Here is a 15,644-nt window from a genome sequence, read left to right as displayed (position 1 = left end):
TAAAGTTCTTTGTCTGCGTACGGTTTTTCCCTAACGCTCCTTTTACTTCTCCGTATTGTTTTTCTCAAACGGCCACCGGTTGGACTAGTGCTGCATTCTGTCCCAATCATACCATGGCATTGCAGATTACCTCAGAGTCAACTGGGTGTGAATAGGTCTTTGTCATGCTGGGTGGGTCGCCTCATTGACTGTGAAACCCTGGACATATGGTGGCTGTGTGTTGGGATGTATCGTGGCGGAGAATGCCGTGGGTTGGGCCCTTGACCCCTGCTTGGCCTTTTGACACCTTACCGGCTGCACCGAAGTCTGTGGCTTCTTAATGAACTTAAACACTTCATTGTGCCGCTCTGTTTCTGGGGTGTGTTTTCTTTACTCTGGATGAAGAATGTAGGCTTCGCAGTAGGGGCAGATGTGAGCTATGTGACTGTTTTACCAAACGTGCAACACGCGCCCTTTTCCTCGGGCTGCAGTGACACACACAGATGGACACACACTTTGTCTGTAACGCATTGTTTGCGCGGTAGCAGGAAAGCTACACCGGACGGTATCTTTGATGGCCAGGCTTCTACAGAGAAATCTCCTTTTGTCCCGGCACGATAAGACTATTAATTAAGGGGACGTCTAGCGCTTCCATTCCACTGTGGTGACATTACCACCCAAATAGAACCACTTTACACAGGGAATGACTTCTATCCACAAGTCTAGTCACACTACAAAGACAACAAACTTTAAACTTTTGAAACGTGTCTCTCAAGCTCTTTTCTCTCTATCTGTCTGTTTGCAAAACAAGACTTTCTTTGCAGGTCACATCTACAGAATGGCCTCAGGTTTTGTGACTGATAAACAATTGGAGCGTTACAGGCTCTTAAGCCCATCTGGCGAGATGATCGATCATTAGACAGAGTGTGGAGATAACTCCCTCAGCTTCCCTGCTGGCTACCGCTGATCCCATATCACCCGCGCAGGATATGGTATGAATCACAGGAAGTTGAGATCAATCTATAGATTGTGCCGCTTGATTACAAATGAAAAAAAAAAAATCCCATTTGGCTTAGCCACTCGAGTGCCTCGGAGTCTGGCTGCGCTTGTGTGAATGTGTGGGCGGCTAGCGCATCCACGTGTGTAAAATAATAGCTTTTTAACTTTCTCCCTTTTAAAGATTTCTGATATTTGTTGAGCCCTCTCTACAATCTGTCCTACCTTCATTCATTTACTTTGTTCGGTCCATCCTGCTCTTAAATCTGCCTTCTTGAGGGAGTCATCTTTTAAATCTTAATTAAAACAGACTCCAAAACCCCCCCACCCTCCCAGGGGCTGGCTGAAAGCAGCTTAGAACAATCAAGAGGACGGATTAGAAGTGAGAAGAAAAGAAGAGAAGAGGAGATGCAAGAGGGAGGGAGGAGGGGAAAAATAACAACAACGAGAAGGGGAACGTCTGAGGAAAATATTGAGAGGAGAGAGGAATGACCCCTTTCCTTCATCCCCCTGATCCTCTCTCCTTCCCCCTTCGCTCTGTCTCTCCCTCTCTCTCTCTCAGGGCTCAGGAGTCTTGGCCTGACCTATTGACATTCAGCTTCTCGGCAGATTAAGCAGCGAATGGAGCCTCTGGAAAGGGTAAACACACTGGAGGAACAATGACCAACAGGCGGCAACCTTATTGGATTCTAATTAACTGCCAGGAGAGATGGCTGGGGGCATGTTAAGTGCTGTGGGACGCAAGTTAGAGCCCCGAACCTTAAGTACCACAACTCACATCACCTACGCTCGCCTCCTTTCTTGTAGGTTGTCTTCCTTCATCTCCCTCTGTATCTCTCCATCCTTACTGTTCTTCTTTCTTTCTTTCAATCTACTTGGCTGCTGTTTCACATATGGCCCATGAGAACGACAAACAGAGGCTTTTAAAAAGCACTCCTCCGAGAGCTATTTGCCATCCCTCTTTTCCTGGGCTACCTCTCCCTTTCTCCTCTTTTTTTTTTAACAAGGTGGAACGAGGCTCATCCCCCAGAGGTAGCCGTTTGAGCGATAACGTTAAAATAGGCTGAAAAACTGGGAGAGATTATTTGATATTGAACAGATTGAATTATCTGGAGTGAGGGAGGGGGGATTGAAGGAGAGCGAAATCATTTTTTTTCTGCGTCGCCTGCGGGAGGTGCGCTACCGGGGGCGAGCTAAACGGGAAGGAGCCGAACCTCAGTGGTCACGTATCTGGAAAAAATGTCGGCTTCTTTTCCTTTTGTGCTCCTATCCCAATTAAACAGGACACTAATTTGAGTGTGAGTCCAAGCAGGTCTCCCTATATGTGTGAACTTTCTCACTGGTGCAGTGGGTCCTCTGTCTTTTGAGTGGTCCCCTGATAAGGCCAACTCACAATGGTGCTGTGGTTTCCAGGGTCCCCTATATGGAACCACAAGCACTAATTAGACTGCTCCCATTAATGTTGGTGTGAGAGAGGGCCTTCACGGGCACAGAAGAAAAAAAAAGAAGCAGTGTCCTGCTAGAGACAGGCCATCGTCACCTCAGCAGGCATATAAAGCAATTCATTAATTGGTGTGAAAACACACATGGAGCCACACATGTGCAAACACACACTCCGACACCGCGGCGTGAATACACACACTAATGTTATGGGTATTCCATGAACCCGTTGCTTGTTAACACATTACCTGGGATCAAAGAGGCAAAGGCTGGAAGGAGAGCGGACTAGAGGAGTCATTATTTGTCAAGGAAAATTGCAGCCCAGTGTTATGTTTGTCCCTCGGCAAACCTGGCAGAACGGAGGTTTCATCCGCACCACAAAACGGATGGATCTCCTCTCTCGTTACCATCATGTGATGCGAGACTCTTTGAAATCCTCCGAGTACTTTTTTTTTTTTAATCAAAGCTGGGAGGAAATGAATCGGAGCTTCAGTTGTGATCTGAGCCCGAAGGTATAAAAGGGAATCCACATGACCACTGTCCATTTCCACACCATTACAGCAACAGTCATGGCTGTAATAGGTTGAATTGGGCCATTGATTTCTCTCATGCACCCTCTCTTTCACCCAAAAAACTAGTCTGTGCCAGTTCTGAGATACGCCCAGTTCTTTTTAACAAAACATCACATGCTCAAAGACAGCTCACACAAAACTTAAACCTTGGCCCTATAAAAGACACACACACACACACACAGCCAACAGCCAACACAATATGTCCCAGCTTGAGTTCCTGGGGAGTTAAACAAAGGACTGAGTTTAAATTGGCTTTTAAAGAACTCCCCGGCACAATCAGGGAGTCGACTCCAGCTATACTATAGTGTGTCAGAGGACTGTTAGGAGAAAGAAGAGTAGTTAGGCCAGAGGTCTATAGTGCGGTGAATGGCTAATCTAAAGTGTGACGGCTCAAGAGCTTCCCTCGACCGACTTCAATGGGACTCCAATCAAGCCTGACTGCCCCTCAATCTCTGGTCAGCTGTTTTAACTGGCTTGTGATTGAGTGGCTTCATTAAGGGCCTATTTATCTCCCCCTGTATCGCAGCCCTGAAAGACTGGTGACATGCTCAACACACCCACGCACCGCCTACGCGTGAACCTGAGCAGATGCACAAACTGCATTAGCACGCGCAGAACATTGGGAAACGCAACAATTGACTACCTCAGAACATGGTGCTTTTCTGTTAGTTGAAAAAGATGTACAATCTCTCTACTGGTTTTAACACACTTCTCTCTCTCTCTCTCTCTCTCTCTCTCTCTCTCTCTCTCTCTCTCTCTCTCTCTCTCTCTCTCTCTCTCTCTCTCTCTCGGACAACATCTTCTCGTCAACTTTCTTGCAGAGCGCCACCAGCTCTCTCTAGAAAACTGCCTGTGATACCTTCGAGGGTATGTTGAAGTGTAATACCGCCTGAGCAAAATAGCAGGCCAGGTCAAACCATGACCCCACACAGACAGAGACCCTCCCAAACAAGCCACAACAAACAGCTTTCTGTAGCCACTCTCTGCCTTTGATCTGAAGAAGCAAGAGATCTGTCTCCTCTTTCCTCTCTTCTCTTTTGCCCTTTTCTCTCTTTCTTCACGACATCTCCTTATATCTCTCTATCCCCTCCCGCTGAGCAGGTGTATTAAATGAGGTGACTATTCCAGCAGCATTGGGCCGCACCTCAAAGTGCAGCCTGTGAAGAGGGCTTTTCTCTCCCTCCCTCTTATCTTTTATCCCTTCCATCGGCCCACTCTCCCTCTTCCTTTCCCTTTATCCTTCTCCATCCCCTTTACTTCTTTCAACGCGTTCCCTCGCACTCTTGAATGTGAAATAGAGAGGGCCGTGCATGCCTCTCATCTATTTGAATTCATCTACACCTCCCTGTCTATCTCCCTCTGTGCATCTCTCTCTCGGCCTATTGTCTATTTAGCCATACGTCTAATTATGCTGTCTCACTTATGTAATTAGTGCAAAAATAAATGGCCGACGTAGCGTTGTCTCTCCCCCCCTTCGCCCCTCCCGTCGCAGGCTCTGAGAAAACAAATTATGGAGAACAATAGGTACAAATGGCTTCTGCACCAAACCACATGATGGATGCAGCCTGGGTTCCCTGCATCTCATCCCTTCCTTTTTCCTCGCTTACTCTCTTTACTCTCCCTCCCTTCTCCATTATCTCCTGCTCTACTGTATATGTCTCTTTCTGGAAACAGGGGGGAGGTAAGGGGGGGACTTGAGCACTCTCTCGCCCAACTACCCTATCATTGTATGGCTGTATCATCTGTCTTCCCTTCTTGGCACTGACACTATATTCACACTGACATCATATTAGGCAGGGTCCTTTTTCTACCCCTTTCTCTCTGCTCCACTCTCTCTTTCCCTTTCCCCTGCTGTTGTCTCCACTGGCACTCTCCTCCTCTCCTCTATATCCCCCAGAGCATTCTATACACCACGACTGAAAAAGCAAACGCCTGGGACTTTCTAAAGCAAACAGCCAGCATCCTGTGCCGTAGCCCCATCTGTGGATAGTCTGAGCAGGGAACAATCAGTCCCTCTCCTCCGCTGCCTCGTTCTCTTTCCAGCCCCCCTGGGATCTGCGCGGCGCTAGGATGCCTCAGTCAGACGGGTGCAATGTGCTGGAACAATGGTTGGGCTGCTTCCTCCAGGAGGGGTGTTATAGGTTCACCTCAGCCAGCTTGGGAAGCACTTAGCCATGTGTTCTTGCCCTCCTTGCTGCAGCTTCACAGGAATGTGGCAGAAGCAGAAGAGCCTCCCACTATACACCTTCCTCACCTCACCCTCATACAACCCCCCTCCCTATCCACACTCACACAGTGACACATGCACGCACACAACCACTTTCTGCATGTCCAAGTGAACACCTGAGATCTAATGTTTAGCCCGAGGTGCTGGAATATCAACTTTCTATTAATCCCCTTCAGACTTGCAGTCTGTTACACCTTTGTTGTTTTTTTCACCTCAGCCACGCTGGAAAGAAAAACAGCAGGTTTGGTTTACACCAATACAAGCATATCCATTACCTGAAATGCTAGGCTCCTGGCAGTAAATCCCTTTGACCCCTCTCTGCCTTCCTTTTCTCTCTGTCTCTCTCTCTCTCTGTCTCTCCCTACCCCCTCTTCTCACGCTGAGCCCATTGGCGTTTCTGCATCGGCTTTCTTTGGCCTCAACAGACGGCGGGGGAGAGACACACCTTAACCCCCCTACCGGTCCAACCACCACCCACGCACTTCACCATTCCTCACGTCTCCACACAGCTCAATAACATTAACATGTTTCGCCATTGAGGGAGCCGCAGTTAAAAGCTCGATCGATGCGCTTTGACTGACACCCCTCAGTTGATAGCAAATTGGCTGCCTTCTCTAACAGACCTCCCAGGGCGAGTTTCTCAGCCACGTCCGAAATGGAAAAAATGGAAATAAAAGACGTCTCTCCGAACCTTTCACCCAGCCTCCTACAACAGCACTCCAGTATTTCATTGTGCAGAGGAAGAAGAGGCCGAGCCACAGACAACCCACTATTTTGGTTAATGGTTGAGTCACTAACACGATATTAGCCCTGCATGGCGTTCCAGGCAGTATGAACAGTCAGGAAGGAGAGATGAAAAGAAGAATAAGAAGAAGGGGGGAGGGAGGGTTGGACTTCAAGTAACGAGTAGTTGGAGCACTTAGTCCCACAAGTGTACGCACTGCTTCCATCACTAATAAAGTGAGCAGCAGGCAGGCGATCTCTTGTTTCCTTGAATGTGTTTTTAGCCCTAGTTGGTTAAGGAGATGACATGTCCTGATTGCTGGAGCATCATTAATTAGACAGTTGGACTTTGACTAATCGCTCCAGAAAGGGCACACAGCCCTGAAGATGCCAAACACTCATCTCAGTTTATCATCCTCTGCCCCAGTGTGTGCCCTTGACCTCTGTGTGTGTTTGTGTGTGTGTGAGGATGTTGCTTTCCGTGAGCTCCTCGTCGTGAGTCATTTCTGGATGATGTGCACATGCCACAAGCCCTGGTGCACCCAGCTAAATATTTCAGATCTCCTATTTAGCAAGTGCCACTGACAATCAAATGTCCTATAAGGGGAGTAAAAAAAAAAAGAGGAGTTAAATAAATCACAATAGTGTTGAATGAATGTTGTCTGATGGTATTCCTAACTGGACTTGTCTTTTTCCTTCTCAGCTGCCAGAATCCTTCTCCAACAGAGCTATCTTTAATACAAGGTTAAGGAACACGGCTGGTGAAGATAACACGGGAACAGATATTGCTGCAACGCAGAAGATAAATTTCAATTTGCTGTTGCTTTCTGTGTCTCGGCAGGAGATATGAAATTCTTGTCTTGCCTGGCGAGGAATTGATTGGAAAATAAAAATGAATGTGTGGTCTAGTATGTCTGCAATTTTTTCCTGTTGTATGTTGCTTTCTGGGCTTAGGGTCTCTTGAAATGGTGATACATCTCCCCAAAGGATCTGACACTTGAATTTTAGGGGGGAGATAAATGCAATCCAAGTCTTTCTTAAAATAGCTGCTACTGTATAAACGTGACTGTTTCCCTTGGGGGGCTGTTTTAATGACATGCACAGAATCCCTCTTTCTCTATTCTTTCCATTACTGTGTTTGTACAAAAAAAATAAACAAGTTTGCGCCTCTCCACTAGTCGCTAAGCTGATGATGTACACCGCCTGAAGTGCTGTATGGGGGAAGAAGACTCCAGGCGGTGGCAGGAAGCTGACACGGCCCCTCCATTGTCCCATTCCCTGTCATTTCCTCCCCGGATCCTCCTACTGCCCCAGAGGAAGACAAGGTGAGGATGTGCAGACACAGACACAAGGAGAAAGCAAAGACAAAAAGAGGATGGGCGGGTAGAGGTAAAAATAATACTGGAAGAGGCCAAGTGCCATCCACAGTTTGCTACCTGGCTTTTTTTGGCTTCCTGTGTTGAGCCATACCAGCGTACACATCCAGTTAAGTTGCTAACAGCTGATAACAAAAGCCTCGGGACACATTGCCAAGTTCTTTATCTGTGTTTACCCGCATGGCAAAGCTGATTAGAGACAGGCAATATTATGAAGCCCCCATTGTTTCCTTTCTCCTTCCAGTTTCTCCTTCCGTACACGTATACAAGTGCGTGTGCAGGAAGGGGGTAGTGGGAGGATATCTGTTTATGAAGAAGGGCAGGAAGACAATGGCGTGTGTGCAAAGACACGTCTCCAGGATGAGAAGAAACAGCAGGCCATTGTTTAAGATCTTGATCATTCATTACTGTCTGTCTGCTTGTGCGTGCCTGTGGGAGTGTGTCTGCACATCCGAAAGAAAGTGAAAATCTAGAGGCTTTGTACAAGAAACTTTGCAGTTTCTTTAAAATGGGCAGCAGAACAAAAACCATAGACTGAATATAAGTAACCCATTGGTTTGTGGACTGCTGTTTTGAAGCCTCGAGTTCAGCATTTTGGCCGTCACCAACTTGGTTTCATGTTAGTGACACAAGAAGTTGGAGCTAAGTATAAGACGAACGAATAAGACGTTTTAATGCGACCAAAAAAAGGTTATAATTAACTGTCATGAACTGAAAACACACTGTGAAATTGTTAAATTTGTAAAACGGAAAAAAAAAGAAAACTCCAAGACCGGACAATCACAAGTTTACACAAGCAAACACTGCTTTATGGTCTATTTGACTCTAAATGGGACCATAATTTACTAAATGAACATCATTCTGTATTGAAGAAGACTTGAAACTAGAAATTGAGACCATAAACTCATGTTTACAATGTTTACTGAGGTAATAAATCAAGTGAGAAGTCATTTTCTCATAGACTTCTATACAATCAGACTTCTTTTTGCAACCAGAGGAGTCGCCCCCTGCTGGATATTAGAAAGAATGCAAGTTTAAGGCACTTCCGCATTGGCTTCACTTCTCAGATCAGAGGTACCCCTTTGACTAAAATACATATCTTGGATATAGATTACAGCTATAACACCTGGACAGATCTTTACATTTTATTTGTGGCCACAAGTGCATCTCGAAAATTCAGATACAGTGCCCAATACAACACACCCCAGCAGCAAACCCATTACGCAGAGCTCACATAGACAGGAAATCAAAGTAGGCCAAAATTCATCTATATCTTTGCCATGACTGTCTCCTAAATAATGCAAGACACTTCTGTTCGAGACTGTTCGGATTCTGCTGCGTCGGCACTATTGTGCACCTCGTATCTTAACACTCCTCGTCGGCTGGCTGAGGCTCTCGCCTTCAAAACTTTCTACACCTATCCTCAATCTCTTTGTATCACAGAGGATTGAAATTGATAGAAGGGGGAAAAATGGGAAACTAAAAAAGGAGAGATTCGAGAGTATGTTTGTGTGTGTGTTTGTGTGTGACAGAGAGAGAGAGAGAGAGAAGAGGAGTAACAAGATGGAGAAAAGGTTAACGATGCTCAGCAGTCTTCCTCAGTGTTTCCCCGCTGCTTGTCAGCTTAATCATCGAGACGCTGGTGGTGACACATCCGAGTCTTATCCCTGCAACAAGACTCACCTCGCTCCCCAGCCTCATCTTAAACTCTGTTTCCCTCTGACTCCCTCCACAAGAATTCAAAGAGCTGGTTCATAAAATATGCACATTTCCCCAAAACCAACCTCTTGGGCCGTGCTGCCACCGTGTCCGCAAACACGTCGGCACAGCGTGAGGAAAAGACAGATCTCTGGTAATGGGAAAGGGAAGGATGCTGGGGTGGGGAGGAGAGGGCTTGGTCAGGGGCTTATCGCTCCCCCCGCCACCGCCACCCCCGGCTACATATCAGTTCTCTGTTTGTGCCAGTGTGTGCTTGCATTAAATATGTGTGTGAACAGGCTTTCAACCCTCTGTGAAAAGTCTGCCAGCCGCCTCCAGCCCATTAAGCAGATACGCTCTCATGTCCTCCTGTCCCATATAGTCACACATTCTGCAGCCGGGGCAAAAGAGTTGTGAGAAGAAGCAAAGGTGGAAAATTTCCACGGCGTCACACCATGGTGAGACATGAGTGGCGACACGACTTAAGAAGGAAGGGAGAAGAAACTTGTAATCTCGGCTCGCAGCCTTTGAACTCGGCCCGATGAGACGCAGGCGACCCAAAGCGAAAAGGTTCCAAAGGAGAGCTCACTGAAGATTACTCAGAATACTGATGCAGTGTGGAATCCAATTCCTCCGAGAGCCCAGGGGACTTTCTGAGAAAGTAAATTATCTGTGTTGTACAAGACTACATACATAGAAATGTATGCTTTTATGCCATAGACATATTTTCAAAGTGAAGTCATGTGCTGTGGCCAAATTTTGACTGTGAGAGAGGCTCAATAAATGAGGTCCGGGGTCTCTTAGGTTCTAATTAGGGCAGCTGTTACCATTTTCATTATTTGTGTGTGTGTGTGTGTGTGAGGAGTTGTGTGTGCATGTGAGTTGGGGTCATTGAGGGGGGGGAGAATATGCCACTGTCTGGCTGCCTACCGCCCCTTCTCATCCAGCTGTTGCTAGTCTGTCAGGGAGCAGAGGTCCACTGGTGTCATGTCCCTCCCCCGGAGCTTTGAATAATGACAAAACCATGCGGAACCGCGGCTGAAGGTAAAGATGTACTCCCAACAAATGGCTATTAAGCACGCTTTGCCATTTGTGATCTTGATAGCTGGCGGAACGGCATGCGATTCAGTCTGGAAGCCACAAAACGCTGCTTATAGAGAAGTAAAAAAGGGGGATTTTGATTTCATTAATCCATCCTTTGTCTGCTCCCAGAAAACACACAGATCTGCGTATTCCTCTCGCATTTAAATCTAATTAGTTTTCTCTCAATGTGTTAATACCATGAAGTAGTTTATCAACAACTCTGAGAAATGCTGATAAGTCAACAGTTGCTTGGTGTTAATTGCGTCAAGACATTTACAGCACTAAATCATTAGAGTACACTTAACCAGCTGCTCAGAGAGAGCCTGCTTGTTCCATGATGATTATATTTATACTAGATGTTCTGTTCTCTCTGGCTGGTGTTAATTATAGGATCACTTTTTATAATAAGATTGCCATTGTGATATACATGAGGTTGGAAGACATGCATCAAATTAATGCATTGTTTTTCAAAAAGCAATTAATGGATGTTCTTTTTTCCATTAAAAAAACAACTCATAGGGTAGTTTGAGTATAAGATATACATTTTTTTGTTGTTGTTATAATGATTTACAAACAAACTCCTGGAGGCAACTGGATTCTGCAAACAAAAAGCAGCTGGGGGTGGTGTTGGTGGTGGTGGTGAGGAGGGCAGACAGGTGCGTTATGTCTCTGCTTGTCTCCCAAAAAAAACAAATGTCCCCCCTCTCTCTCACACTCTCTCTCTCTCTCTCTCTCTCCCTTTCTTACTCTCTCTCTTTCTATCTGCCTCGCTCCATCACATTTATACCCGCGAGACTGCGCTGCTCCTCATGATAGACCATGCACCCTTTTATCTGTTTTACGCACCGCTCATAGTGACCAAGACTGTGATGGATTACGACTCAAGGAGGGAAAAAACGTGAGACCCGACCAATAACGGCCCAGTATAGCAAACATTATCTCCACATCAGTTTTTTTTTTTTGTTTCATGGAAATCAATCTGGGGGAGCACGGACTTACTATACTTCAGGAGGGAAAGAAAGAAGGATGCGGAGCACGCGCTGTATCACCTCTCAGCATCATCCAAGCATCTCATCCTCATTTTAAAAAACATCAATTGTGAATGAACGCTTGTGCACAGTCCGGAGAAAGGCATCCCAAAAATCTTTTAAGTTCAACTTTCGGTTCGTGCAACCTCATCCACTAAAAACACAGAGACAGTCTCTCTCTCTCACACACATCCAAAAATCTGAACCAGAACAGAAACAATCACCCGCATTATTACGCAGTGCCATTATTCACCAGTGCTCCGCATCTCCTCGCAGACAGTGAAACCTCCTGTTGTATAATCACTCTTTCAAAACTAATTAAACATTTACCGGCAATTAACAAGCAGTGGATTGTAGCACTGCAGCATATATACCAGTCAACCAACGGCGCACTGGCTGGCTGGATGGCTTGACGCAGCGCGCCACAGAGTGTGGAGCAGAGCGCGGTCCACATCCTCTCCATTAATAAAGACAACCTGCATGCTCAATTATATCAATAACGAACAAAAGCACGTCTTACCTGTGGCCATAAGGCAAAAGATGAGGTATAACGCCGTCATTTTTTAGCAGCTCTGGCCGCTGATTGTGTTGCGTGGAAGGATTCACTCGCTCCGTATATATATACAGTATATATATATGCGGTGGCTGAGCTGGTTATGGTTCCACCACCGGACAAGCGCGCTGCTGGGATTCGTCTATAATAGCATCCAGTTTAAAGGAATGACTCTGAATGGTCCGAACAGTTTGTAAACTCTCAGTTAGAAAAGCATCTCCATAGTTGGTGTAACTTTCCCCCGCTGCTGCACCAGCTTCTTCTTCTTCTTCTTCTTCTTCTTCTTCTTCTCCTCAGACTCCTTGTCACAGCTGTTACCGCTCACTGCGCTCTCTCTCTCTCTAACAGTCCATTAGTGAACCTGCATGCGGGTTTTCAATCAGCAGCCTCGTCCACAGTCCAACTCTTCTTCAACCTGCTCCTCGAGCATGCCCAGCGCTCCAAAGCGATATCTCTCCTCCTCCTCCTCCTCCGACTAGTGCGCAGTGATGAAGACCCGGTGAAGTTGAAGCCTCCCTCTCCTCCGCTGCTGGAGTCTCTCACTCTGTTTCCCACTGTAACACACTCTCACTGCTTCTCTCACTGCTCCTCTCTCTCTCACACACACTCTCCTCTCTCTTCCTCTGTCGGTCCCTACTGTTTACTTCTCATTCCCTCTTGCCAATAGGAAATGCGCACTGACAGTCATCTGGTAGGGAGGGGTGGTGGGCTACACCAAATCTGGCAGCTCTGAGTGTGAGGAGCCCCTCTCTGCCAGGGGGGTCCAGCAGGCCCCCCTCCTCCAGGGCCCTGCTATTGGCTGAGCAGGGCGTCACTGGGAGGGTGTTTAAAACACTTCTCCTGAGTTAAATGACTGCTCTATCATTTTAGGGTGGAGGAGCCCCACATGGAGACTTCAATCCCCATTCATGTGGTCCCTGTTTTGTTGTAATCTAGAGATACATTTTTAAACATGCCACTCCAAATCACCCATAGGCAGTGGTGGAAGATCTTTTTTACTCAAGTAAAAAGTAGCAATATCAAAGTGTACAACTGCTACAAGTAAAAGTGCTGCATTCAAAATTGTTTAAAGTTGCATCAAAATATACTTGAAGTAAATTAAGTAAAAGTGCATTGTACAGAATGGCTCATGGTATTTTTTTATGAATTCTAGTTTGTATCATTAATATGAATTGGCAATGTAATTAAAGGTAGGCTATCAAATAAATGTAGTGGAGTAAAAAGTACAATATTTACCTCTGAGATGTGGAGTAGAAACACGGGGAGGGTGTTTAAAACACTTCTTCTGCGATAAATGACTGCTCTATCATTTTTAGGGTGGAGGAGCCCCACATGGAGACTTCAAATCCCCATTCATGTGGTCCCTGTTTGTTGTAATCTAGAGATAAATTTTTTTAAACATGCCACTCCAAACCACCTAGGCAGTGGTGGAAGATCTTTTTTACTCAAGTAAAAGTTCAGTTCAGTTCAGTTCAGTTCAGACAACTTTATTTATCCCCAAGGGGGCAAATAATTTGTACCATTCCCAGTCCATACATCCATACATACAACAGACAACCAATAATTAGTTAAGTCAAAGGAAAGATATTAAAGGCATGGGGGCAGTTGGAGGGACAAGTTACAATAAGAACCATATAAATACATAGGATTATGGCAATAAAAGCCCCCCAAAAAAGAAACAATATATAAGAAGAACATATCTTAAAGTTCCTCTAAATAACAGTCATTTAAAATGGGTATGGTCTGCGTTCAGCAGCTTAACAGCAGAAGGGATAAAGGACTTGGAGTAACGATTTGTGCTCCTTAAGGGCACATTATAACGTCGGCCTGAAGGCATCAGAGAGAATTCAGCCGAAAGAATGTGATCTGGTTGGCTGATAATTTGTTTTGCTTTCTCAGCCACCTGTTTCTCCCAAATTGTGTCCAAGTAGCAATACCAAAGTGTACAAATAAAGTAAATCAAGTAAAAGTCCATTGTACAGAACGGCTTCAAATCACTCCAAATCACCTATAGGCAGTGGTGGAAGATTTTTTTTTACACAAGTAAAAGTAGCAATACCAAAGTGTACAAATACTCTGTTACAAGTAAAAGTACTGCATTCAAAATTGTTAAAAGTACAAAAGTACTTGCATCAAAATATACTTGAAGTAAATCGAGTAAAAGTGCGTTGTACAGAACGGCTCATTTCAGAATAATTTATGTTGGATTATAACTATTTTATGCATTGATATGTAGCCTACATAACTTTAAAATGTTGAAGCTGGTGATGTATTTTTTATGAATTATATTTTGTATTATTAATCTGAATTGGCAATGTAGCTAGTAATTAAAGGTAGGCTATCAAATAAATGTAGTTGAGTAAAAAGTACAATATTTGCCTCTGAGATGTGGAGTAGAAGTATAAAGAACCATGAAATGGAAATACTCAAGTTAAAGTACAAGTTCTACAAATTGTACTTAAAGTGGCAGTAGGCAGAATTTGTTTTAGCATCATTCGTCAAAACGTCTATAATAACCTTTCAGCATATTGTAATTTAAGTGTTCTGAGAGAAAACTACACTTCTGCACCTCCTCATGGCTCTGTTTTCAGGCTTTAAAAAAAACTTTTATACAACTTTTTTTAATCATGTTTGCTCCAATTCTACCTACTGCAGCTTTAAGTACAGTACATGAGTAAATGTACTTTATATTACAAATATTACAGTATTGTGGTACCATTCATGGTGACTATAGCTGTATATAAACCTTTATTTTCAGAATATTCCATTATCAACCCAAATCCATGTACAGCATCTTAATTTCACTTCATAATTTGTGATACAATCATGAAGAGACTTAACAATATGAGTTGAAGTAATGTTCAGTCACTAAACTTCATGCTCACGTTTAAAAAATGGTATTAACAGACTTCCCACCATGCATTATTTTTGTCATAACTATACATAAACTTTAGCTTCTTCTCTATGAAGTTACAGAACAATCCTTCGCTTTAGTCAATCGTGGGTCAATTTCTGATTAAAAGGAAATTTAACTGTTGAAAATTAGCATCCTGTTCAATCCCTTCCCTCCATCACCCAACAGATTTGGAAATGAATTAAGGTGAATTATGTGTAAGTAGTTGCGTTAGCGCAGAATCGGCTGCAGATGTTTTGCCAACGGTGAAACGATCACTTGACTCTAAAACATCTTGAAACACTTGAAAGAATAAATCATCAATTACTGGATTAAACCAGTAAAACTGTCAGCATTAACTACATCTGCTGATGTCTTTTGTTTGCTCTCTACTTCCCCCACCCAAACAACTAATGTTATTTAGCCTAACTATGTATTGCTATTTCAGTTAACTCACAAATGAGGTTGTTTTAAACTGAAGTACCTTTATGCAGTGTAAGTCCATAGGCTTATTGAGTATTTTTGCTAATTATTTTCTTTGAAGTTGACTCAAAACACAAATTTTTTCAGGTGCAGTTTGATCTAAAATCAGCCTATTGTTCATTGTCGTACAGTGGGCGCTAAAATGAACAGAGAACAGAATCATTATCATATTTCAACAAAAAGCTAAGGTTTTTCTAAAGAGATGAAAACAGTGCAGTCTATTACTTGGCCCGTGGCTGTTTATAGGCTTGTTCTTTGATGTCGTTCATTAGTTATTCAAGGTTCTATTGATTAACCAAAATAATAGGCCTCGCAGTCATCTGGTTAATCAGTCTCTCACTTGTATGTGTATTGTACCAAGAAACGACTTAATTTAATGTTAACACACCCCCGCCCTTCACACACACACACAAAAACACTCACACACATGTGCTCTGTTAACTCAACCAGGTGGTTAGGCTCCACAAGACTGAAAAATTCATCAAAGTGTGTTGATTTGGACACTGAGGACTTCAGCATGTGTTGGTTCCAGAAAACATCATCCACGAAAAATAAGAGTCTTTTTCTTTTTGACATTTTGCACTGCATTTAAT

At 44.2% G+C, this 15,644-nt stretch overlaps 1 protein-coding gene across 2 annotated transcripts in view; it reads right to left on the bottom strand.

Moving 5' to 3' along the window:
- kirrel3l (kirre like nephrin family adhesion molecule 3, like) overlaps window positions 1-12,383 on the bottom strand; it is a 33,997-nt gene extending 21,614 nt beyond the window's left edge. Inside the window, exon 1 of one of the 2 annotated variants that reach the window (XM_074654029.1) lies at window positions 11,643-12,383. In XM_074654029.1, coding sequence (XP_074510130.1) covers window positions 11,643-11,682 — 40 coding nt within the window. In that variant the 5' untranslated portion in view covers window positions 11,683-12,383. The remainder of the gene's footprint in view (window positions 1-11,642) is intronic. The other variant, XM_074654028.1, reaches the window with a different exon arrangement.
- Window positions 12,384-15,644: the final 3,261 nt, after the last annotated feature.

This window comes from Sebastes fasciatus, chromosome 12 (assembly GCF_043250625.1).
Source record: "Sebastes fasciatus isolate fSebFas1 chromosome 12, fSebFas1.pri, whole genome shotgun sequence".
Classification (NCBI taxonomy): domain Eukaryota; kingdom Metazoa; phylum Chordata; class Actinopteri; order Perciformes; family Sebastidae; genus Sebastes; species Sebastes fasciatus.
Note: the sequence above shows the minus strand (reverse complement) of the source record. Positions and strands in the feature narration are given on the sequence as shown.